Source organism: Oryctolagus cuniculus, chromosome 2, assembly GCF_964237555.1.
Source record: "Oryctolagus cuniculus chromosome 2, mOryCun1.1, whole genome shotgun sequence".
Taxonomy (NCBI): Eukaryota; Metazoa; Chordata; class Mammalia; order Lagomorpha; family Leporidae; genus Oryctolagus; species Oryctolagus cuniculus.
Window position 1 is genome coordinate 49,206,635 of NC_091433.1, and position 27,663 is coordinate 49,234,297.

At 42.0% G+C, this 27,663-nt stretch overlaps 1 protein-coding gene across 1 annotated transcript; it reads left to right on the forward strand.

The window, feature by feature from the left end:
- Positions 1-22,876: 22,876 nt before the first annotated feature.
- Positions 22,877-27,029, forward strand: NEFL (neurofilament light chain). Its single transcript, XM_008249462.4, has 4 exons — positions 22,877-24,059; positions 25,009-25,133; positions 25,577-25,896; positions 26,454-27,029. The coding sequence occupies exons 1-4, from the start codon at positions 23,013-23,015 to the stop codon at positions 26,597-26,599; spliced, it is 1,638 nt and encodes a 545-aa protein (XP_008247684.3). The 5' UTR covers positions 22,877-23,012; the 3' UTR covers positions 26,600-27,029.
- Positions 27,030-27,663: the final 634 nt, after the last annotated feature.

Consider the following 27,663-nt stretch of genomic DNA (forward strand, 5'->3'; position numbering starts at 1 on the left):
TGTCTTTTCCTCAAAGATCTCGCCTATATACCAGTGAAGTATATGGAATTTCTGCCACTAACAATTTACTCTTTTGGGCATGATGCTTCAAGAATCTGTTTTTTTTTTTTTTTTTGAATGCAGATACCTCTCTTTGGAAGAGGTAGACAGATTGTTAACATTTATAGGCTGAATTCATCCTGCAGTGTATGGAGTTCACCACTAGATGTTGGTCTTGTCATTTTAATACTTAGAAACAAGTTGTCTCAGAAATCAATGTTAAAGGTATTTTTAAGGTGTAAGAAACTTTGTAAAAAGATCCAACTAATCACCTATTTCTTGTAACTAGTACTTTATATAGATAATTAAACAGCTTTATAAAAATTAATCCCACAGATTCAAGCCAAGGCATTTCTGTCTATTGCTAAAGTTCTCAGATTTTCATTCAGGGTCCTATACATGAGTTACTAGGATAATCTATTCTGGATTTAACAGAATCTGGGCCTCTGATTCCCAGATCCTACTGAGTCTCACCGGTTTCCTAGCAGCCAAGCGCTTCTGACTTAGCACAGGGTTTGGCAATTAACTAATTGGTATCTAATTGTTTGAATCAGCTTGCTCTCAGTTCATTTAATGAGCCTGGCTTTGAATTTTTTTTTCTGCTTCCTTTCAGCAACTAACTCAAAGTAAAAAAAAAAAAAAGTCAACTGTAAAATGGACCGTCCTTTGATTCTTTGTTGGTTTGACTGGTCAGTCCATCAGGGTACTTCCTCAGCCGTTACATCTCTCTAGCTCCAGGAAAACTCAGCAAGCTGGGGGAAAGCTGGGGGACATTTTAACAGTGCAGTTTGGAAAAAGAGAACATCAATTAATCGTAACTCTAGTTTCCTTTGTAAGATGATAGGAGAATTGATAACCTGAAACTAGTGCTGATTTGTCATAGCTAAAACAGACTAATGACTAGTACACAGGATAAGCAACAATATACTCTTGCCTGCAAAATAATCAAAGCATGTTTCTACTTAATGAATCGTTCGTGACTTAAGATAGAGACTTTGAAAATAAGTCAATAGAGATAAGAAATTTTATTTTAGAGATAAGAAATTTTAGATAAGAAAATCAGGATTCAGGAAATTTGTCTAACACCCTCCGGTTGGTATGTTGTAGGATGGTAATGATCCTACAAAAATTTTGTCTTGAGATTCAAGGTCATTCTGAACACCACGACCAACTCTATGGGAAACTCTCGTGGAAATAATGTAACTGGGAAAACAAAGCCATTTGTTGCTGGCTGTGGGATGACGGGACGGCATCAGCTGGCAATACTGACTTTAGACTTCAGTAACTCTAATTTCCTGTTTAATTTTAGCCACAAAAATAACAGAAACATATTTTAATTTTCAAAGCAGAAGACAGAGAAAAAGGAATAAAGAAAATTTGACTAATCCAAATGAAAGAAGAGAGAAAAAAGCATAGAAAAAAAGCAGAATAAACATATAGCATAAAACATGATGGTAGGGCTAAATTTAGGTATACTAGCACATTTAATAAAGATTTATTTAATTTATTATTATATTTACTTTTATTATTTTACTTGGCAATTAAAACCCAAAGAAAAAGGAACATTGGCCTAGAGGTAAATGTGGGGAGCAACTCGGACTATACTGTTACTGGAATTAAGACTTATTCTTTTTTTTTTTTTTTTTTTTTGACAGGCAGAGTGGACAGTGAGAGAGAGAGACAGAGAGAAAGGTCTTCCTTTGCCGTTGGTTCACCCTCCAATGGCCGCCGCTGCAGCCGGCGCACCGCGCTGATCCGATGGCAGGAGCCAGGATCCAGGTGCTTTTCCTGGTCTCCCATGGGGTGCAGGGCCCAAGCACCTGGGCCATCCTCCACTGCACTCCCTGGCCATAGCAGAGAGCTGGCCTGGAAGAGGGGCAACCGGGACAGAATCCGGCGCCCCAACCGGGACTAGAACCCGGTGTGCCGGCGCCGCAAGGTGGAGGATTAGCCTATTGAGCCACGGCGCCGGCCGAGGAATTAAGACTTATTCTATACATCTGCTCTCCCACAATATGGCACTGGGAGAGGAGAAAACAGCTTCTACCCAGCTGCCTCTCACCAACTTGACAAGCTGCAGGACCTGCTCCTGATTGGAGGAGAGCAGCGTACTCGGCGTGTGGGTAGCAGAGTTGGGATTGGTGGAAGAGGACTATAAAGGAGCAGAGAGACAACATGCACCAGGAACATCTAAGGGGAACATCTATCTGAAGGAACACCTGTGCAGCCCCCAAGAAGAGCCGGCCCGCGGTGTGCCGCTCCCCCGCGGAAGTGGGGAATGTGGCAGGGGGAACCGCCCTTCCACGGAGGTGGAAGGGACGGTAGCCAACCCTGGAAGAACCAGCAGCAAACCCGGGGAGGGCCGAGCAGACAAAAGAACAGCGCAGGGTCCTGTGTCGTTCCTCCACGAAGAGGGGGAGCGACAGTAAAGATGTCCCCATCCCAAACCAGAGTGCTTGGGTTCAAGGGCCAGTTCTGCTCCCAATTCCAGCATCCTGCTGATTGCTCCCTGGGAGACTGCAGGTGATGACTCAAGTAGTTGGGTTCCTGCCACCTATATGGGGGTCTTGAATTGGCTTCCTGGCTCCTGACTTTGGTCTGGCCCAGGCCTGGTTATTGCGGGAATTTGAGAGTGAATCAATGGATTGTTCTCTCTCTCTCTCTCTCTCTCTCTCTCTCTCTCTCTTCCTCCCTTCCCCTCTACCCCAACTAAATAAATGAATAAATAAATTGAAACTAGATAAAAATCCAGTTATATATTCTTCATGATAAATTACTAAGGTGTATACTATAGATGCATAATGAAAGAAGTCACTTTTTATCAAAAAGATGTCATAGTTTTATACTCACAGGCACTTACTAACATGGGTTGAAATACATACAAGCAAACTTGAAAAGCTGTAAAAAAGTTGACAATCACAATCTTTAACACCAGTTTCCTAGTTACTGATTTTGTTTGAAAGTCCAATTATGTTTTCTTTAATAGATGTATACAGAATACAACACTCACCAACAGAGGATATGATCTTTTCAAGGACCCTTGGAACATCTATACAATTGACCAAACATCAGATCATAAGGCAATTCTTTTTTTTTAAAGAAACACAGAGTTTTTATTTGAAACACAGAGTTAACACAGAGAGAGAGATAGAGAGATGGAGAGAGACACACAGAGAGAGAGACAGAAAGAGGGAGAGCTTACATCTACATCCCAAATGGCCACAATGGCCAGAGCTGGGCCAGACTAAAGCCAGGAGTCAAGAGCATCTTCCTGGTCTTCCAAATGGGCCCAGGAGCCCAAGCACTTGGGCCCTCTTCCACTGCTTTCTCAGGTGCATTAACAGGGAGCTGAATTGAAAGTGGAGCAGCTGGGATTCTAACCAGCATGCCCATATGGGATGCTGGTGCTGCAGTGGTGGCTTAATCTGCTGTGCCACAGTGCTGCCCTATATAAGGTAATTCTTAACAAATAAAGCCACCAACAGCAAAATAAATAAATAAATAAATAATAAAAAACCATAGACCACATTCTCTGATCCCAAGATGAATAAGATACAAATCAATAGCCAAAAATAAATTAAAACTACTCTATATTCAGAAATTAAATAAATACTTCTAAAGCAATATTCAGGTCAAAGAATAAATGAAGATGGCACATAGAACATATTTGAACAGATTGCCTTGAAGCGTGCAGCTGACAGTATACTTAAAAGGAAATTTATAGTTATATATTTTTATAAACTTTCTGATATGTTAGAGAAGATAAAATAGGATAAAATCAATAAGCTTAAAACCAATTTCAAGAAGTTAGAAAAATAATCCAAATAAAACTTCCCAAAATAGCGAAAAAGAAATAACAAACCAAAATAGAGAAAAAGAAATAATGAACTCCCACTCCTAGCTGCTGCCACCTCCCTACTCAGGCTGATGCTGGGTCCTTCATAGGGGACGGGGGCAGCCCTGGCTGCAGGCAGCCTTCCGGGCAACATGAAGACAGGAGGTCCAGCAACAGGCCTGGCAGTGAGAGGCAGGGCCTGACACTGATTTATGATATTAAAATCTCAGCTCCTCCCCCCAAAAAAAGAAATAATAAAAACCAGAAATTCCTGAAATAAAAATTCCTAGAAAAAATAGAAAGGATCACATATTGAAAATTCAGTCCATTGAAAAGATGAAAATTGTAGGAAACCCTCTGATAGTATTAATCCAGAGAGTAGATAAAGCTACACTGCTAATGGTCATAAGAAAAGAGGCTAAGGGGGCCTGCAGTGCTGGCTTCACATATGGGCGCCAGTTCGAGACCTGGCTGCTCCACTTCTGATCCTGCTCACTGCCTTGGCCTGGGAAAGCAGTGGAAGATGGCCCAAGTTCTTGGGCCCCTGCACCCGCGTGGGAGACCTGGAAGAAGCCCCTGGCTTCGGATCAGCGTAGCTCTGGCCCTTGCATCCAACTGGGGAATGAACCAGCAGATGGGAGACCTCTCTCTCTCTCTCTCTCTCCCTCTCTCTCTCTCTCTCTGCCTCTCCTCTCTCTCTCTCTCTGTGTAACTCTTTCTAATAAATAAATAAATCTTAAAAAAAAAAAAGAAAAGAGGCTGAGGAAGGGGAATTGGTGAGTGCTTAGTGGATGCAGAGTCTCAGTTTTGCAAGGTAAAAAAGTCCTAGAGATCTGTTGTGTAACAGTGTGAATAGACTTAACATTACTGAATTGTACTCCTAAAAATTGTTAAGATGGCAAATTTAATGGTATTTATTATATTTAATGGTCTTTTTGTTAAACTATAATTTAACAATTTTTGAAAAGAGAAAACAATACAAACAATGAAAAAGAAGACAGAGCTATTAATAAAGCAAAAGCTTGAAATTAATAAAGAAGTATCATCATCATATGTATAGAATAATGGAAAAGAGTATATGTTATCACATTAGATAAAGAAAAAGTATTGCATCGAATTTCATTTATTTATAGCAGCTCTTGGACAACTAAGAATAGAAGACAATTTTCTTAACCTAACAGAGGATCTTCCCCTAAACCTAAAGCATACATCTCTAAATGTGGAAACATTAAGAGAATTTTATTTCAAGTCAGTTCAACAACCAAGGAGCAAGGTATTACTAATCCTGTTCAACTGAGTGGGAAATTGTGGATTAGATGAGAAGAATCACATGCCTTGGGGATTTTAAAGGAAGCAACACACTTGTATTTATTCATGATGAGTATGTCTGTATTATATATATTCATATTATGTATGGACATGAATTTCAAAAACATGAAAGGGGCTGAGCAAAAAGTCTGCAGGTTACCTCTGGGAAAGAAAGGTGAGGAAAGGCATTGAGGAGAGCTATGGACTTGTCTTTGATTATGTCTATGAATTTTTGTTTGAAGATCTTAAGTAAGCCTGACAAAATGGTAGGATTTGACAGCTGAGAAAAGGATATATGGTATTTATTATACTATTCTTTATACTTTTCTGCAAGCTGTAATAAAAATATTATGCCACGAGCAGGTCATGCCTGCCTAGTGTGTTTTTTTGTTTGTTTTCAATAAAAAAAGTCTTTCATTTTTTAAAAAGTGCCTTATCATTGTGTGATAAGGAAATAGACTGTGAACAGTGTGGCTTTAAAATATAGACACAAAATATGACCAGCAAAAAGAATGATATATAATATAACTGTATATATGTATCTCTCACAGATATATGTCTGTGCATTTAGCATTTTAAAAGTTATTTATTTTCAAGCCAGAGAGAGAAAGGGAGAGAGACAGAGATGGAGAGACAGAGAGAGATCTTCCAACTGTTGGTTCATTCACCAAAAACCCACAAAAGACAGGGCTGGGCCAGGCCAAAGCTAGGAACTTGGAACTAAATCTAGGTCACCCATTTGGGTGCCAGGGACCCAAGTCCCGGAGCCATCATCTGCTGCCTCCTAGGTATACATTAGCAGGAAGCTGGTATGAGAGTGGAGGAGTCAGGACTTGAACCAATATGGGATGGTTCCAATATGGGATGGGAGCACCCCAAGTGTCATCCCAACCCCTGCACCAAACTCCTGCCCCTATTTACTAATTTTTAAGGCTTTGATGTGTACTACGTTTGGTTACCAATTCATCTGACACTGCACTGGGGAAAATATGAGTAGCTGATCTAGATGCTTCTTATGTAATTTTTTCCTCTATGAGGAAAAATAGAAGCAATAGAATGAAGCAGTAGAATAAAGCTATCTGATTCAAGATAACCTGGAGACAATCATTCTCTCCACTGATATAATTAAGAAAAAATACACTGGGGCCGGCATTGTGGTACAGCTTGTCAAGCCAGCACTTGCGACATCAGCATTCTGTAGCAGAGTGCTAGTTTGACTCTGCTTCTGATCCAGCTTCCGGCTAATGTGCCTGGGAAGGCAGTGGAATGTGGCCTAAGTACTTAGATTCCTGCCACCCACATGGGAGACTTGCATGGAGTTCCTGGCTCCCGCCTTCAGCCTGTGCAGCCCTGGCTATTGTGGTCATTTGGGGAGTGAACCAGGAGATGGAAGATTCTCTCTCTCTCTCCCTCTGTCACTCTGCCTTTCAGATAAATCAAAGAAATCTTTTAAAAAAGAAAAAAATACATAATCTTAAAACAGTTTACAGGACAGGACAGTAAATAAGAGAGTTCAACAAATTTCTGAAGTCAGTTGTAGAGGAAAGGGTTTGCTCGATGTGTATGGAGGGCCCGACCAGGCCAGGAAGCACATGGGGGTTCCCAGTGCAGAGACTGCAGGGAACCCACAGGGGCAGGCACAGAACACTGGGATTAATGGTGGCCCTGGAGCATTTCATCCCTGTTCTCTTTCCCTCCCTCCCCCTTCCAGTCGTCAGGCAAGACAGCTGGAACTCTGGTACTTCTCCCCCAGCCCCGTCCTATGACGTAAGTACTAGGGGGAAAAGGAAAGAGTTTCTCTAAGAAACTGACCGAAGCCTGTAGGGAGAGCCAAGGGAATGTGGGTGACAGTGCTTAGAAGCAAGTTGGCCTGATTCATCTTCTGCTGGTAGTGATGGGAGCTGGTGTAGACAGCCCAGTTGGCCTCTTCTCATACAAAAGTCACTCAGCAAACTCCACCCAGATCCACAGGGCTCCTAGCAGTGGTTCCCAGCTTCTTAGTCTTAAATATGAATAAACTACTAAGGATCAGCTGTGAGAGAGGAAAGGAAACCAAGGAAATGGAAAATCTGACTCTAAAGGAAATAGTCATTCCATAGCAGAAGTCAACTTCTTTCTTAGTCTAATTACTGTATTAAGAGACACCTGATACTACTCATGGAGTCTCCCTGGCAAAATCTATACACGAAAACCCTGGTCCCACAGGACAGCACCAGGAGGCAACCCTGTGGGAGGTGAGTAGGAAGGAGCCATCTTAGATGAAATCAGTCTCCTTAAAGAGAGAGACACTCCCCCCCACCCCAACACCAAGAGACGGCTCTCATCCTTCCAACCTGAAGAGGGCCCCAGACACCAAATCTGCCTGATCGTGCATTCTCATCCTCCTCCTGGCCTGGGAGACCATTTCTGTTGTTTTTAAACTACTTGGTTTGTGTTATTTTGTTCTGGCAGCCTGAATAGGCTACAACATATCCCTTTAAAACAAGAATCAGATACTAAAACAGAGAAAGAAAGGGCTCTTAGGAATTATCTACATAGGTGTATGTGGTAGATAGATAGATAGATAGATAGATAGATAGATGGTGAAAATACGAATAAAACTAGTGGAAGTGTTGGAAGATGTATTGTGTTATGAAATCTAAGCCGAAGCAAGGAATCAGTGCAGTAGGAGACAAATAAAGGTGTTTTGAGACATGCAAGGATTCAAAAAGTTTACCTCCTACAGATTCTTACAGAATAATTTGAGATTACATTTTAGGAAAACAAGGCTGCAAAAATTGAAAAGGGAAAATGTGTGACCTAGGGATGGATGCAAACCAAGACCTAAAGCCAAGAGAATGCCAGGGTTCTGATGTGCACCTGCCGTGGAACACTGCCATTCTCACTGCAGCAGCAGGACAGAAGGTTGCGGGCTCTGAGGCTGTGGGCGGCTCCTCCTCTCAGGAGTAGATCAGAGACTGGACAACTGAGCGTATGATAAAGGCTATGACTGAAGCACAACAAAGAAAAAAGGTTAGAAACTCCAAAGAAAACAAACAAAATATTATTTTTTATGGTTTAAAGATTTTATTTATTTGAGAGGTAGAGTTACAGACAGAGAGAGAGAGAGAGAAAGAGAGAGAGAGAGAGAGAGAGAGAGAGAGAGAGAGGAAGGGCTTCCATGCACTGGTTCACTTCTCAAATGGCCGCAATGGCCAGAGATGGGCTGATCTGAAGCCAGGATCCAGGAGCTTCTTCCAGGTATACCAAGTAGGTGCAGGGGCCCAAGGACTTGGGCCATCCTCCGCTTCTTTCCCAGGAGCATTAGCAGGGAGCTGGATCAGAAGTGGAACAGCCAGGACTCAAACCGGTGCCCACATGGGATGTCGGCGCTGTAGGCCAGGGCTATAATCTGCTACACCACAGCGCTGGCCCCAAACAAAAAATTCTTAAGAAAAGAAATGGAATTACGACACTGTTCTTGCCTCTTCAAAGAACAGCGTTTATATAATTATAATGACACAAGTGCCACAGACTGGGTTTTGGCATTTGGAATCAATGTAGATAAAGCACAGAAGACTGATTGTATCTCAGGTAGAACGTAATGTAAAATGTAATCAACAAGAAGGAGAGATAATCAGCGCAGAACTGAAAGTGTAGTATACTGTGAGAGTGGTAAGTATGGTGGTGGTGAAGAGACATATGTCATTTATAATAGCAACCCCAAATAGGAAAATCAACAAAGAGGGGCAAAAATGTGCTACTCACAGATACCAAGATAAGTACTTCTCTAGGAAGTAGAAATGTTCCAAATATTGATGAAAAATTTTTTGTGAAACGTCTTTAGAACATGTGATAAATCCCATTTTTCCTGAAAATATGGGTGACACATTTTTACTTTTTATTGTTTAGAAATTATCAAAAGTCACTGGGAATACCAATTAGGAAGTAAAGTAAAAGATAAAATTGGTTAACACTGTAGAAAAAGCATAATGTGGTATCAAATAAAGGAAACTATTTCCTTTTGTGTGCCTTATAAACTGGCTATAAAACAAGAATGTTTCTAACAACTATAGGTTCCTAGAGTCTGTATACAACCCTCCAAAAGTTGCGTGTCTACTCAATAGCACTCCTTTTTTTTTTTTCTTTTTTTTTTTTTTTTTTTGGACAGGCAGAGTGGACAGTGAGAGAGAGAGACAGAGAGAAAGGTCTTCCTTTGCCGTTGGTTCACCCTCCAATGGCTGCCGCGGCCAGCGTGCTGCGTCCGGCGCACCGCGCTGATCCGATGGCAGGAGCCAGGTGCTTCTCCTGGTCTCCCATGGGGTGCAGGGCCCAAGCACTTGGGCCATCCTCCACTGCCCTCCCGGGCCACAGCAGAGAGCTGGCCTGGAAGAGGGGCAACCGGGACAGAATCCGGCACCCCGACTTGGACTAGAACCTGGTGTGCTGGCGCTGCAAGGCGGAGGATTAGCCTAATGAGCCATGGCGCCGGCTCAATAGCACTCTAATAATCTTATTGTTCCTTGTTTTATTTCATTGTGCTGTTCAAATATGGAGACACATATCTGGAAGGAGAGTGTTCAATACTTTCTAAATCTAAATTGGAAATTACTACTTTAGTTCTTTTCAACTGCAATATGTGTAGAACCAGCCATCTTTGTAGTTAGGCTGAGCCTAAGTTGTTGGTCCCTCCCACATGCCTCAGTGTGTAGCAGCAAGGTAGCTCTGCTTCTCTCATTGATAATGTGGTGGTAGAAACTTCAACCCATTCTACTTTTGGAGGTTAACAGGAAGAAATCATGTCAAACGGGATGATGTTGTACTTTCACTAGCTACTTTCAACTCTTGCTGGAGAACAGCTAACTAACTGGTTCTGGGGGAGAAAATTCACGACTCTGCCTTAAAACATAAATGGACAGTAGGGGAATGTGTGCATCCCTGCACCAGGCTGCTTGGGCTGAGCTTCTTGCAGAGTCAGCTGGCTCTTCTGGCTGCTTTGCCAGTGCTGAGGGAGAGAGAAATACTGTCGTTCTTCCCTTGCTCACCTACAGATTTTCATCTTCTTGCTCCATCCAAGGGAGCAAAAGTAATAAAAAAAATCTATTTATTCTTTTCAACCAGTAAGAATGCATGCATGTATGTAATGATTGCATCTATGACATCTTAAAAGATATATAGCAATATGAATTGTAGACAATAAAATCCACCCACTTAAAGTATCCAGTAGTTTTGAGTATTTTAATGGAACTGTGCACCCACCAACACAATCTTATTTTAGAACTTGATGTGAATGGAAGGGGAGAGGGAGTGGATAAGGGGAGGGTTGCGGGTTGGAGGGACGTTATGGGGGGGAAGCCATTGTAATCCATATTCTGTACTTTGGAAATTTATATTCATTAAATAAAAGTTAAAAAAAAAAGAACTTGTCATCACCCCCGAAAGTACCCTCACACCCATTAGCAGTCACTCACCCATCCCCTGTTCACCCCCCAGCCCTGGGCAACAACTTATCTACTTTCTGCCTTTATAGATTTGCCTGCTTTGCATATTTTATAGAAATAGATCACACAATCTGTGACTTTTTGTGACTAGCTTATATCACTCAGCATAATGTTTTCAAAAGTTTATCCATGTAATATGTAGCAGTACTTCCCCTCTTTTCAACACTGACTAATGTTCCATTGTTCTGCCACACTCTATATTTCCATCACCAGGTGTCCCACATTTTTTTAACTTGTTTCTACATTTTGTTTGTTAAGAACGTTCATGTACAAGTCTTTATGTGGACACATTTCCTTTTTAGGGGTAGACACTTAGGAGTGAGATTGCTGAACCATTCAGTTAACTGTATGTTTAGCATTTTGAGAATTTGCCAAACTGTTTTCCAAAGTAGTTGTTCTATTTTACATCCCCATCAGCAGTGCTTGAAGGTTCTAATTTCACTGCATCCTTGCTAACACTTGCTACTGTCTTTTTAGCTACATTCATCTTAGGGGTGTGAAGTGGTATCCCATTATGGTCTTGAAGTGCATTTTGCTAGTAACTAATGATGTTAAGCATATTTTCATGTGTTTATTGGCTATTCATATATCCTTTTTGGAGAATTTTTATTCAAATCTTTTGTCCAAGTCAATATTCTTCAAACTCTTTTGTTCACATATCCCTTAGAACAATGTTGGAAATCCATCTAATCCTTCTTTTGATTTTAAATTAATATATAAACTTTCATTGCAAATTTAAATAGTTGCAAGAGATGTAATTTTAAATGTGAATTTTAAATGTGACACTTTAATGTGAAATTACTCATTTCAGTACATCAAGTGGAACCTAAATCCAATGTCAACATGTTACCTATCATCATCCAATTAAACTATACACAAACAAGCTCTTCTTTAGCCATTACCAATTTTATAGCTTGCTTTTCTCTTTTAACTCTTATTTCCATTAATCTTTTCTACATTATTTTATCTCTAGTATGATATATTTTAGTCTTGAAAATTAGAATTCAAATTAAATCATTTATTTCATGTAACCATAAAAATCTAAGCACTGGGGTGGGCATTGTGGTGCAGTGGATTAAACTGTCACCTGAGATGCCTGCCTCTCATATCAGAGTGCAATTTGGAGTCATGGTTACTCAATTGCCTGCAGATGTGCTTGGAAGGTAGCAGATGGTGGTCCAAATACTTGGGCCCCTGCCACCCATGTGGGAAATCGTGATTGAGTTTCTGGCTCCTGTCTTTGGCATTGACTATCCCTGGCTATTGTGAGTATTTAGGGGAGTGAACCATTCAAAGGCAGATAGCTATCTCTCTCTATCACTCTGTCTTTCAAATAAGTAAACTTTAAAAAAAAACTAAATTCTATAAATCTTTCTGTAGTGAATTATGACAAGTGCTATTTAGCATACAACTGTTCAGAGAGTCAAAAATTTTAATGAGCAGTTATTAAAATGAGCAATAAATTTTTATTTGCATTGTATTTCCTAATTAACCCATGCATCCGTGAATGAATATTATATACTGTAAAGCCATTCTATTTCTTCTTTTCAAAACACACACACACAAACATATATAGCATAAAATCCCTGATGAATCTTATTTACTTAAATAAATATGTATATATCTGTATCAGGCAGCTTTTTTCAATCATAAAAAAATACCTGAGGAAGTTAAGTTATAAAGAGATGAAGTTTATTTAGCTCACAACCATTGGGTTGACCTCTGATGAAAGCTGCAGTTGGCAATGGCAGAGCCCATGTGGAGGAAGGATAACATGGTCAGCCCAGAGACAGGCTGGGCCACACCCAGGCTTCATAACTAACCTTCTCGTGTCAGCTACTTTCCAAGGGCACAGATCCCATGGCCTGAAGACCTCCCCCTAGAACACTTCCTAAATACAATCATTGGCGTAAGTTTCTACCCTTTTAACACCATTAACTAGGGTTTGAATATCTGCCTGAGTCTGGGAGCAAAATCATACTCAAACTATAGCAGACCCTCAGCCCCCAGTCCAGTTTCATTTCTAGTTTTCACAAGGAGTCCCTAAACTATATTGACTTTCAAAATTATCTTCAGATCAACATCACATCCACAAAATTTCAGGAAAAATGCTACTGCATTTAGATAGTGTTGATGACAGTTTTCTTTTTCTATTTTTGAGTTAAGGACAGAAAGATGCCACTCATCCTTTAAGAGGCCTCTACAGTGATACCTTGTGTGTGTATCCTTCTGTTAGGTCTACACTCCATAGCCTACTATTCTCTGGGAACTGAGTTCACATTCCTAACTTCATTTCTTGAAAGGGAAATCAGCAATAGCCAAATTTCAAGAAGAGATAAGGAACTGAAGACTTAGAGAAGGTGAGAGGAGAGATTCTTCAGCAGCTCATGCAGGACTTTGGGTCCTGCTGAAGTGGCCTTGTGTTACAACACTTCATCCTGCAGCCACAGGAGTTCTGCTTTTCTCCCCTTTTTTCATAATCAATCCAAAAAATAAAAGGAGGCAAGTGGACTTTGTTGTGTTATATGATGGGAATCAATTCAATTGATAAAATATTGATAGTTGCTTAGCTATTTTTACTTTATTCTGTAAGAAGCACAAGTTTAATGCAAATAAGTTATGACATATTCAATCAAAGTATTGAGTTAGTACCTCTCCTTTCAAAAATCTTATTGTGCTGGCTCCTGTTCATATTCTGTCTTTGACTTATATCTGAACTATTAAGAAGTCTGGTTTTGGAATAAAAATGCTATCTTTTTGAGCTCTTATTCATGATCACAGTAAAGAGTGAGTGCTTCTGTGCTCAGCTTGTTCAGCAGCCTTTACCTTCTCAGTGCCTGTCATCTGAGACTCCCAGGTTGACAGAATACTGGAGAGGCCATTGAGAGCCAAGGCCATCTCAGAGACAAGTGGTTCCTTTCTGAAGTGCTATTGCCTTGAACCTTTGGACAGCTCTGAATTTTATTTGCAGCTAAGCCTTCTCTCTATATAGCTTCTACCCCTTTATACAGAATAAGGCTATGTGCCTTACTTATGTAATTTTGTAAAATTTAATTTTCAGAACTATTTTGGAAGACAATTTTAATTTGGATAACTTTTGGAGTAAGTATCAATCAGTATAATAGGCAAAAAAATTTCTTTTTGGCACTAGAAAAAAGCACTTCGCAAATTGAAATATCTAAGGCCAATTTAAAAGCACATCTGTTATTTTAATGTGATTTGGTAGTGCAGCTTATTAAATTTGTGGGATAAAGTGATACTGGAAGGTGCAGGGAATCATTTTTAGTGTGTTTTTATCTCATCCAGATAATACAATGATAAAAGGAATTGCTGGTTAGCAATATAACATTAAGCCTGTATCTAGAGAGAGATGCTCTAATGCAATTTGGTTCTTATAAATCATGTCAGTGATGGATGTCTATTTTTGGAGGCTGCTAATAAAGCAAAGTGTCTCCTTATTTGGTTTGCATCTGTGGTGCTCTGCCTAAATAACTATTATACGAATATCTTTATTTGAATATTATTTCAGCATTTACACTGATTATTTTAGTATTTTTTGCATCAGTATTCAAATTTAAACTTTTCAGACAAAAAAAGTGAGAGATTTTACTTGCATACCACCTCTCAAGAACATTTTTGCACTGTGATCATAACAAGAAGTGTGAAAATTCACATAGTTCTTGACCCAGCTGTGTGACCTTGACCAATATTCTCAAACTCTCTCTTAATCTCATTTCCCTCACTGTAGAATGAAAATGATACATACCTCATTCAGATTCTGTGAGGATTAAATGACAAGATATCTAAGTTCCCTAGGCATACTATTTACACTAGCATATAAACCTCACATCTTTAAAAGGAGAATGCCTTTAACATCCAACTCATCAGGATTTTGTGATGATTAAGTGAAATTATGCAAGTAAATGACTTCACACATGGCTTGACACAAAGCTATTATTGATATTATTGAACATAATTATGTTTAATAAATGCAAATACCCCTCTCCCTTATTTTTTTTTATTTGACAGATAGATAGTGAGAGAGAGAGAGGCAGAGAGAAAGATCTTCCTTCTGTTGGTTCCCCCCCAAAATGGCCACTACGGCTGGAGCTATGCTGGTCCACAGCCAGGAGCCAGGTGCTTCCTCCTGGTCTCCCATACGGGTGCAGGCCTCAAGCACTTGGGCCATCCTCCACTGCCTTCCTGGGCCACAGCAGAGAGCTGGACTAGAAGAGGAGCAGCCGGGACTAGAACCCGGCGCCCATATGGGATGCCGGCACCGCAGGCGGAGGATTAACCAAGTGAGCCACAGCGCCAGCCCATATTTAAGTTATAGGATTATGAATGGATTTGTCATCAATCCTTCTCAGGTTTGATTACCTAGTATGTGGGCTATTTTGCTATTTTGCTTCTCTTCTTTGTATTTTCTATTCCTTGTGGACTTTCTTTCCCAGTTAATCAGCACCTTCCTGGAGTATGTGAGTGTTGAGAAGGAACACAGCTTAATGCCTGTCTATGCACATAATTTCTTTGGCCAAAAGTCAGGCATGGAAAGACATTCCCAAAATAAAGCTTTAGACACATGTTAGGTGTCTCCAAATTCCTTGTAATTAATATGGATTATATCCCAGTCAAGTCATACCATGGAAACAAAGGCCTTTGCTTCAGGCTTAGTGAACTCGAAGTTTACTGGGAATATGGTTGGCCCTCTACTTAAATGGTTTCCACATCTACTTAAATGGTTTCACCCAACATGGTTCAAAAATATTGAAAAAAAATTGTGTCTCTACTGAACATTTACAGATATTTTTTGTCATTATTCATTAAGCAATATAGCATAGCAATTATTGATACAACACTTATATTGTAAGAGGATACTTCAAAAGTTAATGGAACAATGAAATTAAAAATATGAGTTTTTTTAGTTTAAAAAAAGTTTTTGAGACCCATGTATAGTTTTTGGATAATATGTATGGTAAAAAAAATTTTGCATACAAATACACTCATATTTTTCATTCCATTTTGTACTAACTTTTTGAAGTGCCTTCATATTAGGTGTTATGTCACCTAGAGATGATATAATAGACTCAAGAGGATGTGCATTGCAATGTTTTACATGAATACTACAATATTTTTATATAAGGGACTTGAGCAGATTTTGGGAGTCCTGGAACCAATCTTTGTGGATATTGCAGAATGATTGTATTTTGTTTCCTGCTCTGCTGTCATTCCATTTTATTCTTTGACTGTCCACTTCATTCCAGGGGCATTAATTCTTTCTCCCTTCTTATCCTGTGCTCATTGGTTGAACTTTCTCTATATATTTCCTTAGAAGTTATTATCAGTGTCGTATTCAACTTTAGACATAGAGCTTAGGTAAATCAGCTTTACTCCTCTCCTCTTCCATTGATATTGGCATTTTAACAGTGATGGATGCTGTAATTTAAGTAGATATCCATCAGGTATCTCAACAGAAAGTGAGAGGCACCTGGGACTCCCCTGTTTTTCTAAAATTGCACCATAAGGGGACTGAAAAGATTAAATCTTGTACATACACAAGAGGTACCCAGAAAGGTCATGGTCATGGAAAATGTATATATATAAAAAACTACACATATATTTCAAAATTTTAGTATCAAAATAACTTATTTTGTGATTCTACTTTTCCACAAAGTTTTTGACATACCCTCATACTTAATGAAGTTGTGATTTAGAGTTAAGATTCTTAGTGAATTTGATAACTGGAAACTTGGGGTATAGCTCTGGCTCCCAAGTTCAGAAAAGAACATCTCTTTGGTTTTCCTGTTATCCCAACATCTTCATTTACACAGAGATTACTGCAGGAAGCCAGTGCTATAAACCCAGAAGGCTTGGGAAAGTTCAGCTCTCTGTTTATATGCTACTACTACAGGCCCAGTTAGGCAAGGATGCTGTAGGAATCACTTGGAAAAGAAATGTCAGTGCAGTAAGAATTGAAAGTGAAAAACTAAAGCTCATTTCTGGGGACCAGTGTCTCTTCCTCCCTAAAAAGTTCTACTCTACTGAGAAGTAATGCCCTATGGCTGTTGTGTGAAGGGTTAACCCACTCTGCAGAAGGGATGATCAAAGCACAGTTTAAGACCTGCCAAAGAAGCAGGAAGAGGACTTGTCTGGAAAACAGGTTACTTTCAATCCCAAGGGTCAATGAAGCATAGCACATAAAGCACATTTCTAATAGAGTTAAGTTAAAAAAAAAAAAAAGGCACATTCATTCATTATGAATTTGACCTAAACCTATTTCAGCAGGTTTGAACAAGGGGCAAAAAGTATTTATATCAAAGACCAGACATAATAGTTTTTTTTAAAAAAGGCTTTCAATATTTTTAAAAGTCAATATAAATTCAATATGAGACTGCCAAAGTAATTTAATGCACTATGAAAATGGTCTAACAGAAATGCAATATCTACTCATCTTTAGAACAAGAATAAGAACATCACTTCAGAGAGCAGCTGTGAGAATTAAGTATGATACCTTTGAAAAGCATCTGGTATATAACTGGCCAGAGAAATGTTGATTCAAGTCCATAAAGGCCTCTCCCTTTTCTGAAATCATAGCAATTATGGCTTGTACCATTCTTCTCTTACTGTGACATCTCCTAGGAATATTTACATTGTTACATTTATTTTTATACATACAAATGTGTACACATATTTGGTTTAGTTTTTTCTTTCACTGTAAAATTTAGATTCAATGAAATGCATGAATCCTAATACAGTCTCTGCATCCTGATAAATTCATACACCTGCACAGTCTGTTCTGAAAACACAGAATCCTGGCAGCCGAGAAAGTTCCATTGTGCCTTATTCCACCCCACATTCCCTGAGCCAGTCACTGTTCTGATCTTTTCCCATCATAGATTGGTCTGTCTATTCTAGAATTTCCTACCAGTGGAATTATACAGTATGTACCTTCCCCTGACTTCTTTCATTCACTACCTGTTTGTCATTTTTGAGACCCAGCTGTATTGTATGCATCAGCAGCTTAGTAGCTGTTTTTTTATTCCCCTCCCCCTCCTTTTTTTTGTCATTTTGAGGTATTTTCCAAACCTTTTCAAGAATTTGACTCTGCTCTAAATTCCTATACCCCTCATGGCACCTAAACAGAATTCTGTACATTATAAATTTTCCATTCATATTTGGTGATTCAATGGATGAATGAATGAACATGAGTTATTTAATCGATCGGTAAGGTATTTAGACCCAACAAGTTTTATATACATTCAACTTACCAACCACCAACGTTACAAATCCTGCAGGAGCTTGACAGCTCTACTGAAGGAATCCAGGGATCCGCCCATTTGCAATTCTGCAGCATTTGCTGCATTCCTGCAGCAGTGAAGTAGTGGCGAGGAAAGGAATTGCTGTCCTGGATGGGCTCCAGCATGGCTGAGAAAGAGCCAACCTCCGGGCTTTGTTTCCTGCAGACGGAAATGCTTATCTTTTATCCTCACAATCCTCTGATTGATTTATCAAACCCCAGCAAAGGTCAGCAAAGAAATCCAGGTGCTGCAGGGAATATTTCTGTGGCTGGTTAGTACCCAGATTGTGGAAGCAGCATGCATTTCCTTGCTGTCAAGAAGGCGGGAGTGAAAAACAAGGCTATCTTTGTAGGCTCTCGCTGATTCCTCTGTGTCCTGCCTGAGATGATTGCCCACCTCCCTCACCTCCCCACCCCCGCACCCTTTTACCTTTGAGTCTGGTGACTGTGATTAAGGGCAAGCCACCGGGGAGTAGGCCTCTGAGGAGAAAATACATTACCTCGGCTAGTTCTGTGGAGCAAGCATTTAGGGGTTTGAACCTATCACCATCATTTCTGCTTGGACAGCAGTAAATCCCTGTCACTTCTAGCACTGCACGTGTCCTGAATGGGAATGCGTGGTTCATCTTTAATCTATTCAAATGACATTCTCATTCCTGCAGCAATCTAAATTTTATATAGCTGCATAACATACTTTATGGTGCATCACTTCAAAATGTCGTGCTATAAAATTAGGCATATTTTATATTAAAATGGGGAAAGTTTTTTCCCATATATTTCCCAAGAGATCGTGGGAGATTCATGGATGGTTCTCATAGTGAGCATAATATATAAAGAAACCGGTTACAAGAAATGGAGAGGAAAGAAATTTGTGGCTTGGACAAACTATTCATCCTTGTTGATTTTATTCATGCTTCTTTTGAAAAAGTTAAAAGATTTGTGGAGCTGTGTGTGCCAGCATTTTTCCTTTTATTTTTTATAGTAATTTTTAAGGTCACTTTCAAAGAAAACACACTTATAGGGTGGAAAATGAAGACATTTTAATTAGAAAAAAATGGAAGTCATGTTGTGGTTTTTTTTCAAGAGTTTAGATCAACTAAGTAGCATATTAATTCCTGAAACAGTGTTTTGTAAACTGATGTGTATATTTGGTCTATAAAGTTGCAATACAACGTATGTGACACATTCCACTAGTAGCATCCATTTTGTCTTATACTGGGATGTTTGAGAAACCTACAATGACCACATAACATATTGCTACTAAAGTGGTCCAACTGCAAATGGTCAATGACAGTCTCTTCATGGTGCATATTAGTCATATTGATGTCCTCAAATAGGAGAAATATGTTACAAATACACTACATTCTACAGACTGTGGTATGCGATCATTACATTCCACAGAGACATGGAAAAACAGCAGTGCTATTGGTTGCTGTGTGTATCATAAGTAGAGCACCACTCTAGAAGCAGATAGGGCTTGGGTTTGAAGTAGCAGCGTTACTTGGCAAATTATTTAACCTCTCTGGGCCTCAGTTGCTTGTTCTGAAAAAGAAATTTAAATATGTCATTATTGAATGATGGCAAATGCCTGTCATATGGTGGGTAACCTGTATGTATTTATATCCTTCAGTCCTCCTTGCTTTGACAAGCTGATGCCAATTTTGATAACACTGATATATATGAGGTGGATGCAAGACTCATGTGTTGTGCTGATTGATCCAGGGCTATTCCCACAGCTCACTGGTGGCAGAACTTGGCTCTCCTGCACTAAGACAAGGCTTTTCATGGGCCTGATCTGTAAAATTTTCAGCCTAAAGCTGACTTTTCAAAATAAAATGCCAAAACAGAACTTTCTGCTGTGCCTAAGGGCTTTAGAATACAGAAATGACAAGTCACCAGACACCAGGTCCTCGCCAACTGAAGCTTATGGACTTTATTGGCACTGGAGCAGAAGTCAAGTATTTTCTGTGATTAAAAGAGGTATACATTATGCATTTTATGTTAATGTGAATATATTTTAGTTTTTAGCTAAGTGACCTGAAATACTCCTTTCACAGTTTATAGAACTATTAAGGATAACCAGAGTGGTAAAAATTCTATTAATGAATTTCACCAACAGAATTCTCTGTCGTTTTTAAGATAATTCTTACCTTCTGGAGTGTGTTGGGTTGGCAGCTTGCAACTAATTTCACGTTTGTGGAGAATACATGGGAATAAATGTGCAAGTATGTCTAACAGTCAAATGTCTCTTTCTAAAGATAAAGACCCTGCTGCAAATAACCCTAATGCAGAAACATTATGGTGAGGAAAAGGAAAAGTTTTTTCTTTTTCTTTTTCTTTGTACACAGATTTTTCTGAAGTTGCTCCCTTTATCTTTGGTTTGACATACAGCAAATGCCACATGGGCTTTCAAACAAAATGCTGGGAGGAAGATTGAAAAAGAAGGATGACAGGGTAGAATATTCAAAAGGAGGCAGGCGCTTAGCAGAGAAAGTCAATGTAAGGCATCCAGAACCCTGATCCTGCTGGGGTTTAGAAGCCCCCCTTCAGCAGGGCTGTTGTGGGGAATCAGATGGCTGTGTCAGGAGCTATTTTATTATCTTTTATTAAAAAGATCCAAGATCTACATTCACAAGCAGGCTGACCTGCTCCTCCTCCCCACTCTACTGGCCAGCTGCAGCAAAAGAAAGGGCCCCTCTGACCTTCTTTTCTCACCGTTCACCACTTGCGTGTGCCTCTCTTTTCAGCTCCCCCAAAAGACGGCAGCAGGTGCCCGGCTGGTTTCTTCTCTCTGCAGCATCTCGCTGCCCCGCAGCCCCACTCCTTCCCAGCCAGTCTCCTCTGCAGTCAAAGCTTCTGTGAAGAGCCAAAGAGCTGTTAGCAAAAAATAAAAACAAAAGCAAACTGCTGATGGACTTAAGATCTGAGGGTGACCTAAAACTCTGGGGGAAGGCAGCTGGCAGAAAGACAATAGCTATATGAATACCTAGGAGTGTGGTATGCATGCACACACCGAGTGTGACAATTTGATTTCCATCAAGCAGCTTAAATAAAACTATTTTGTCATGTATGAGTAACTGGGAGCAGACAGATATTTAGCTTAACCAGGTCTCTCTTCCACCAACCCCTCCCCAAGAAGCCTGTCTCACAGTGGAGTTATTGATGAATGGAAAGATCAAGGCTAAGCCAGCTACAAAAGGTCATCAGAAGTACCCTACCATGTCTAGCAGGGCCACACAACACTCAGGGCAGCTTAATTACCGTCTGTTTGAAATCCTAGAATGTTTGAGCTTGGGTAAGCACAATATTAACACTTCTGAAACTGCATTATTGGAGACAACACAAATTGCTTAGAAACCCCATCAGAGTTCTCGGCTGCAGTCCTGCCCTCTGCCCTGCAGATGGTGGGGTTGGAAAGGACCTCACAGGATAAGCTTGACTCCATGCTGTTCTCCGGAGAGGTGTGCAGTGCCTCTGGAAGCAACTGTGGTACCACTCAGGGAAAGCATATCACAGGCAAAGAGATTCTGATTTCTCCATTTGGAAAGTTTGCTTCTGTAAAAAAAAAAAAAATCAAGTTGATGTCAAATGCTGTCATGCAAATAAAACAAAAGCTAAGAGCATGCTTAGAAAAACCTTAGGGATTTTATGTAAATCTCTGCAATTCTCCCCATGAACCCGTAGAACTCCAAACAACCCCTGTGGAAAGGCGTATCCACGTGCTGTAAGGCGTGCACATTGTTTCAGGTATCCGGGTGCTTTCCATAAGAAACCCATAGATTTCTGACTGCCTTTCTAATCTACCTAACATAGCGACCCGACGGAGGAATCACGCGGCTGCTTTGGCTGCAAGCTCCAGGAGTTCTCTCCGGAGACCACACCCGACGCCTGAGGCTGGCCGCCGCAGCTTCCCTATGAAAATCAGCCACCTGCATGGCCTTTCGAAATCATCAGGTTGGGTGTTACACAGGTGTACAAAGCGGGCAAGGGGGCTTTTAATAGGAGGGAGTCGGTAGTGTCAAGTCCACGAAGCAGGGATTTAGCTCGGGGAAGTTCCAGCCAGGCAGCCTGAAGTCAGTTGCCCGCCGTAGAGCGAGCCGCCGCCTAGCAAGCGGGTCTTCTCCTTGGTAGCGTCACTCTTCCTCTGCTTCCCTCCGTCTACCCGCGTCGTCAACACACCGAAAGCCTCCAAGGCTTTCTTCCCCACAAAGAAGAAAATTTAGGAAGCCAGAGGCAGTGCCCTACAGCTTTAGAAATGATAAAAGGTAACACCTGCAATGCACGCCGCAATCGCGCACGTGTGTAGGTAGGGGGGCAGAACCCTGTGGGCTGAGAAGCAGCCCACCAACTCCGGGGGTCAGGGGGCCCAGGAGAAAGGTAGATTAATTAAAGAAAGTGCCAGAAAAACTGCAAAGAAACGCGAAACTTTCCTCGCTAAATGCCGCATACGTGCAACCACAGCCTATTCTCCTCTCAAACCACTAGCGACACTGCACCGTCGCCATAAACACTAAGTGGGGAAGAGGGGTGATCAAAGAGGTCCCTGGTGGGAAGCGGTGGGCTGCGGGCCAGGGTCTCCGAGAGGTACCGGGTTATGGAAAACTAAGTTGTCAGTGGGCGGCGAGAACCAATGGCTGGGGATACTTGAGCATCTGAGTGATACGTGGGTCCCGGGGTAAGCAGGCTGCGGCTGGCTGGGTGGGAAAGGACAGGACACAGGTGCGGGGATATAGGGTCTCAGAGAACAGAAAGGGCCTCAGAGAAAAGTGCAAAGGAGAAGAGCCGCAGCTCAGCGGCCCCGCGCCGCCGCCCCCGCCCTCCGTTTTGCGCAGAATCCTCCCCTTGGCTGCAGCAGCGCGCTGCCCCCACTGGCCGGCGCGCCGGGATCGATCGCAGGCTGCGTCAGAAGCCTCGCGGCGTATAAATAGGGGTGGCAGGACGGCGCCGAGCCGCACACAGCCATCCATCCTCTCCTTTCCCTCTCTCCCCCGTCCTTCTTTCTCTCTCCAGGCCCCATCTCCGGCCGCGGGCCAGAGGGGCACCGGCCGCCACCATGAGTTCGTTCAGCTACGAGCCGTACTACTCGACCTCCTACAAGCGGCGCTACGTGGAGACGCCCCGGGTGCACATCTCCAGCGTGCGCAGCGGCTACAGCACCGCGCGCTCCGCTTACTCCAGCTACTCGGCACCGGTCTCCTCCTCGCTGTCCGTGCGCCGCAGCTACTCCTCCAGCTCCGGCTCCTTGATGCCCAGCCTGGAAAACCTCGACCTGAGCCAGGTAGCCGCCATCAGCAACGACCTCAAGTCGATCCGCACGCAGGAGAAGGCGCAGCTGCAGGACCTGAACGACCGCTTCGCTAGCTTCATCGAGCGCGTGCACGAGCTGGAGCAGCAGAACAAGGTCCTGGAAGCCGAGCTGCTGGTGCTGCGCCAGAAGCACTCGGAGCCGTCCCGCTTCCGGGCGCTGTACGAGCAGGAGATCCGCGACCTGCGCCTGGCTGCCGAAGACGCCACCAACGAGAAGCAGGCGCTCCAGGGCGAGCGCGAAGGGCTGGAGGAGACCCTTCGCAACCTGCAGGCGCGCTATGAGGAAGAGGTGCTGAGCCGGGAGGACGCCGAAGGCAGGCTGATGGAGGCGCGCAAAGGCGCTGACGAGGCGGCACTCGCTCGCGCTGAGCTGGAGAAGCGCATCGACAGCCTGATGGACGAAATCGCCTTTCTGAAGAAAGTGCACGAAGAGGAGATCGCCGAGCTGCAGGCGCAGATCCAGTACGCTCAGATCTCCGTGGAGATGGACGTGTCCTCCAAGCCCGACCTCTCCGCCGCCCTCAAGGACATCCGTGCACAGTACGAGAAGCTGGCCGCCAAGAACATGCAGAACGCCGAAGAGTGGTTCAAGAGCCGCTTCACCGTGCTGACCGAGAGCGCCGCCAAGAACACCGACGCCGTGCGCGCAGCCAAGGACGAGGTGTCCGAGAGCCGCCGCCTGCTCAAGGCCAAGACCCTGGAGATCGAAGCATGCCGGGGCATGAACGAAGCGCTGGAGAAGCAGCTGCAGGAGCTGGAAGACAAGCAGAACGCCGACATCAGTGCTATGCAGGTGCGGCCTGGTGCGAAACACGGCGGGGGCGGGGACCTGCAGAATGCGGGGGTCGGGGCAGGGGGAGAGTTGAAGCTGCGCCCAAAAAGTGGAGACCAGGGCTGGTAGGGGTCGCACTGTGCTCCCAGGGGACGGTGTGGGAGGGGCGGGGCCCTTGGGTGGGGCGGGGCCGCTACTGCAGTCTGGGTGTGTGAGTGGTGCAGTGGAGTCTGAGTTCCGCATTGAAGCTGCCCAGCGTGGGAGGGGTCAGGCGGGGGCGGGGGAGAGGTGGGAGTAGGGCGTTGCCCTGGCCTGCAGGGATGTCGGGCCATCTACCTACCTGCATTCACCTGAAGTTACTTTGCAACACCAGTGGGATCACCTGGTTAATAACCATAGCGAGTAAGTCTTAATTAGTCCCGAAAGGTTACTGTGGCCAGTATATTTTATGACTGGTTAAGTACCAGCTACTCCTCCCCTTAGCAGGTGGACAGGAACCCAGACAGATTTGTCTTGGGTAACTAGCTGGGGAGCAGAAATATAGGAAATATTTTAGAGAAAGTATAAGCAATTTAGCTACTTCCTTCTCTTATGAAGAAATGGATGAATTTTCTGGATTGTGACCTGGCTAAAGTGGAGTTAACCCATAAATGAGAATCCAGCCTTTTCTGTCAAGTTAGTTTCCATGCAGGCATATTCTGATGCTCCTTAGATTGTACTAGTTGAGGATATTGTCTTAAAGGAATGTTCTTTCTTTAGTTTTTTTTTTTTCTTCTCATGCTTCATGAAGCTGGATATTTTAGGCGAGAAATATTTTCAAAAAAGAGTGAGCAGCTGTTTTAGGGGAGATTTTTATTAAAGGTGTGCCCCTCGACTCTAACTGAAACTGAGTGTTTGTAACTGAGCTACAGTAAAATGATAGCAGTAGGAATTGATGCTTAGATTTTCTTCTTTTTCTGTCTTCCAACAGGACACGATCAACAAACTAGAAAATGAATTGAGAACCACAAAGAGTGAAATGGCACGATACCTAAAAGAATACCAAGACCTCCTCAATGTGAAGATGGCTTTGGATATTGAGATTGCAGCTTACAGGTAACAACAGAAGGGCAAAGGTAGTAGCCAGAAAGCCTTGGAAGAAAATCAGATGCCATTTAGATCATGTTGAACCAGAAGCCTTCTGCAATAGCCCTCTGAAATGAGATATTATTATGATTAGTTTGCTTCTTCGAAGGAGCAAGTGTTTAGACAAATATCAAAGAACTTTACCCTGTAATATTAAGTCCTGTTTTTAGCTTCTCATTACACTTAAAATCTAATAGAACTATTTAACGTACTTTATTCTGTATCCCCCCACCCCCAGTCTCATTCATAAAATTCCTAGCCATTGGATATTGGTAATTCCCAGCCCTCTCTTGTTTGCATTTGCCTGTAGGATGGCATTGGGAGAACAGATGAGAGGTGGGCTTAGAGCAAGTCATTAAATACACTTCCTAGGTTGTTTTAATTTTAACCCTACCCTCTGTTGGTCTCCCCAGAAAACTCTTGGAAGGTGAGGAGACCCGACTGAGTTTCACCAGTGTGGGCAGCATAACAAGTGGCTACTCCCAGAGCTCCCAGGTCTTCGGCCGGTCTGCCTATGGCGGTTTACAGACCAGCTCCTACTTGATGTCCGCCCGCTCCTTCCCGACCTACTACACCAGCCACGTGCAGGAAGAGCAGATCGAGGTGGAGGAGACCATTGAGGCTGCTAAGGCCGAGGAGGCCAAGGACGAGCCTCCCTCTGAAGGGGAAGCTGAGGAGGAGGAGGAGAAGAAGGAAGAGGGTGAGGAAGAGGAGGGAGCCGAGGAAGAAGAAGGTATGATGAAAAACAAGCCCATGCACCTTCACGTGCAGACTGGGCATGGCTGTTTCTTAGGAGAGGTACAAGGTAAATGAAGTCCTGCTTGTGCTTAGGGGTGCTTTATTCAAACATGATCTCAGAATCTTAAATAATACATTTATCTGTTTATTCAATACACCTTTACCAAGCACCTATTGTGAGTGAGATGATTGATCAAAAATTTCTTTTTTGCTTTTTTTTAAAATTGTCACATACTTGTAAAAATCCATCTTTTCATATATTTAACATAGCAACCTGGTGCCCTAAAGAGCAAAAATAATCCCAAACATACATAAAAGACTCAGAATAGGTTTTGCAGAGGAGCAGAGCTCCCAGGTGTGAATCTCATTCTGTGTACATTTGTGGCCTCTGGCAAATCACTCCTTGCAAGCCTTGTGTGTTCCCTGTGCTTTTTGGAGAATGGAGCTGGGGAATTTGGGTAAGTGCTTTGATAGCTGTGTTTTCACAGCAAACCTTTGCAGAAATGTTTTCACTAGACTTACCATGGATTTGGATTTTTCTTTGTGTTCAAGCTGCCAAGGAAGAATCTGAAGAGGTAAAGGAGGAGGAAGAAGAAGGAGGTGAAGGTGAAGAGGGAGAAGAAACCAAAGAAGCAGAAGAGGATGAGAAGAAAGATGAAGGTGCTGGGGAGGAACAGGCAACCAAGAAGAAAGATTGAAGCCCCTTTCCCTTAACTATTCCAGGAATAATTCTCCCGAAATCAGGTCAACCTCATCACCAACCAACCAGTTGAGTTCCAGATCTTCTATGAATTAAGAAGTCAATATATGTATAATTCTGAGATGACTTAGGTTGGACATTCAATGTTGTGCTATGAATTTGCTCCTTAATGCAGAGTATCTGTTTGCTTGCAGAGTGGCTTTCTGGCTTGCTGCCAGCCTGTGCATGGTCCACGCTTATGAGTTCAGGATCTATGGCAATGTGAACCATTCAGATGTTTACAATAAAAACACAACATGAATAAATGAATTACTTATGTTAATGTTAACCTTCATGGAAAAATAGTCCTTTGAACTTTTGGTGGTTAGAAATTAAAGACCTCGAGTTATGTGCAATAAATAGTAAATAAAGTTACACTGAATGATGTATTCCTTGCTGTGGTTGTTGACTCAATTAAAATATCTTAAAATGGCATCAATATAAATCATATACAAGTGCACTGTTGACCTTTTTTTTTAAGTCAAAATTTTTAGCAATGACAATACTTTTAAATTCTTAATTGGAAATCCTGTGAGATAAAGTTAGAGCCTCATGAAATCTCTCCCCGCAAGACATATAATGATAACAAAAATTATTAAATGAGACAGCCTAAATAACAACTTAGTTTGCCCCACAAAATGTACTGTTAGGTTGAGGCATGGCTTTTTAGGAGTTTATTCTGAAACTGTGTGATAAATATATCCTTTATGGTTAGCAGGTGCTAATACAATCTGTGCAGAACATGAATCCCACACATTCATGACTATAACTACATTTAAAAATACAATCTAAATATCACATGTAGAAGTTGGAACCTGAGCAAATGATGCCATTAGGATAAATACTTTTTTTAGTAATATATAATTTTGGGAGGAGGATATGAATATCAAAAGTTATTTGCAAACATATTGTCTGCAGGCCTGAGCTCATAATTCCATGTGCTGATAGCTTAAATTTGTTGCCTCAAGGAAATAGCATATAATGCCACACATTTTTCAACCTTTTATAAATTACAGATATAGA

Coding starts and splice junctions, on each gene's coding strand:
- NEFL (XM_008249462.4), top strand. CDS start 23,013: ATGAGTTCGTTCAGCTACGAGCCGTACTACTCGACCTCCTACAAGCGG. Junction 24,060..25,008: donor CCGACATCAGTGCTATGCAG/GTGCGGCCTGGT, acceptor GTCTTCCAACAG/GACACGATCAACAAACTAGA. Junction 25,897..26,453: donor GGGAGCCGAGGAAGAAGAAG/GTATGATGAAAA, acceptor TTTGTGTTCAAG/CTGCCAAGGAAGAATCTGAA.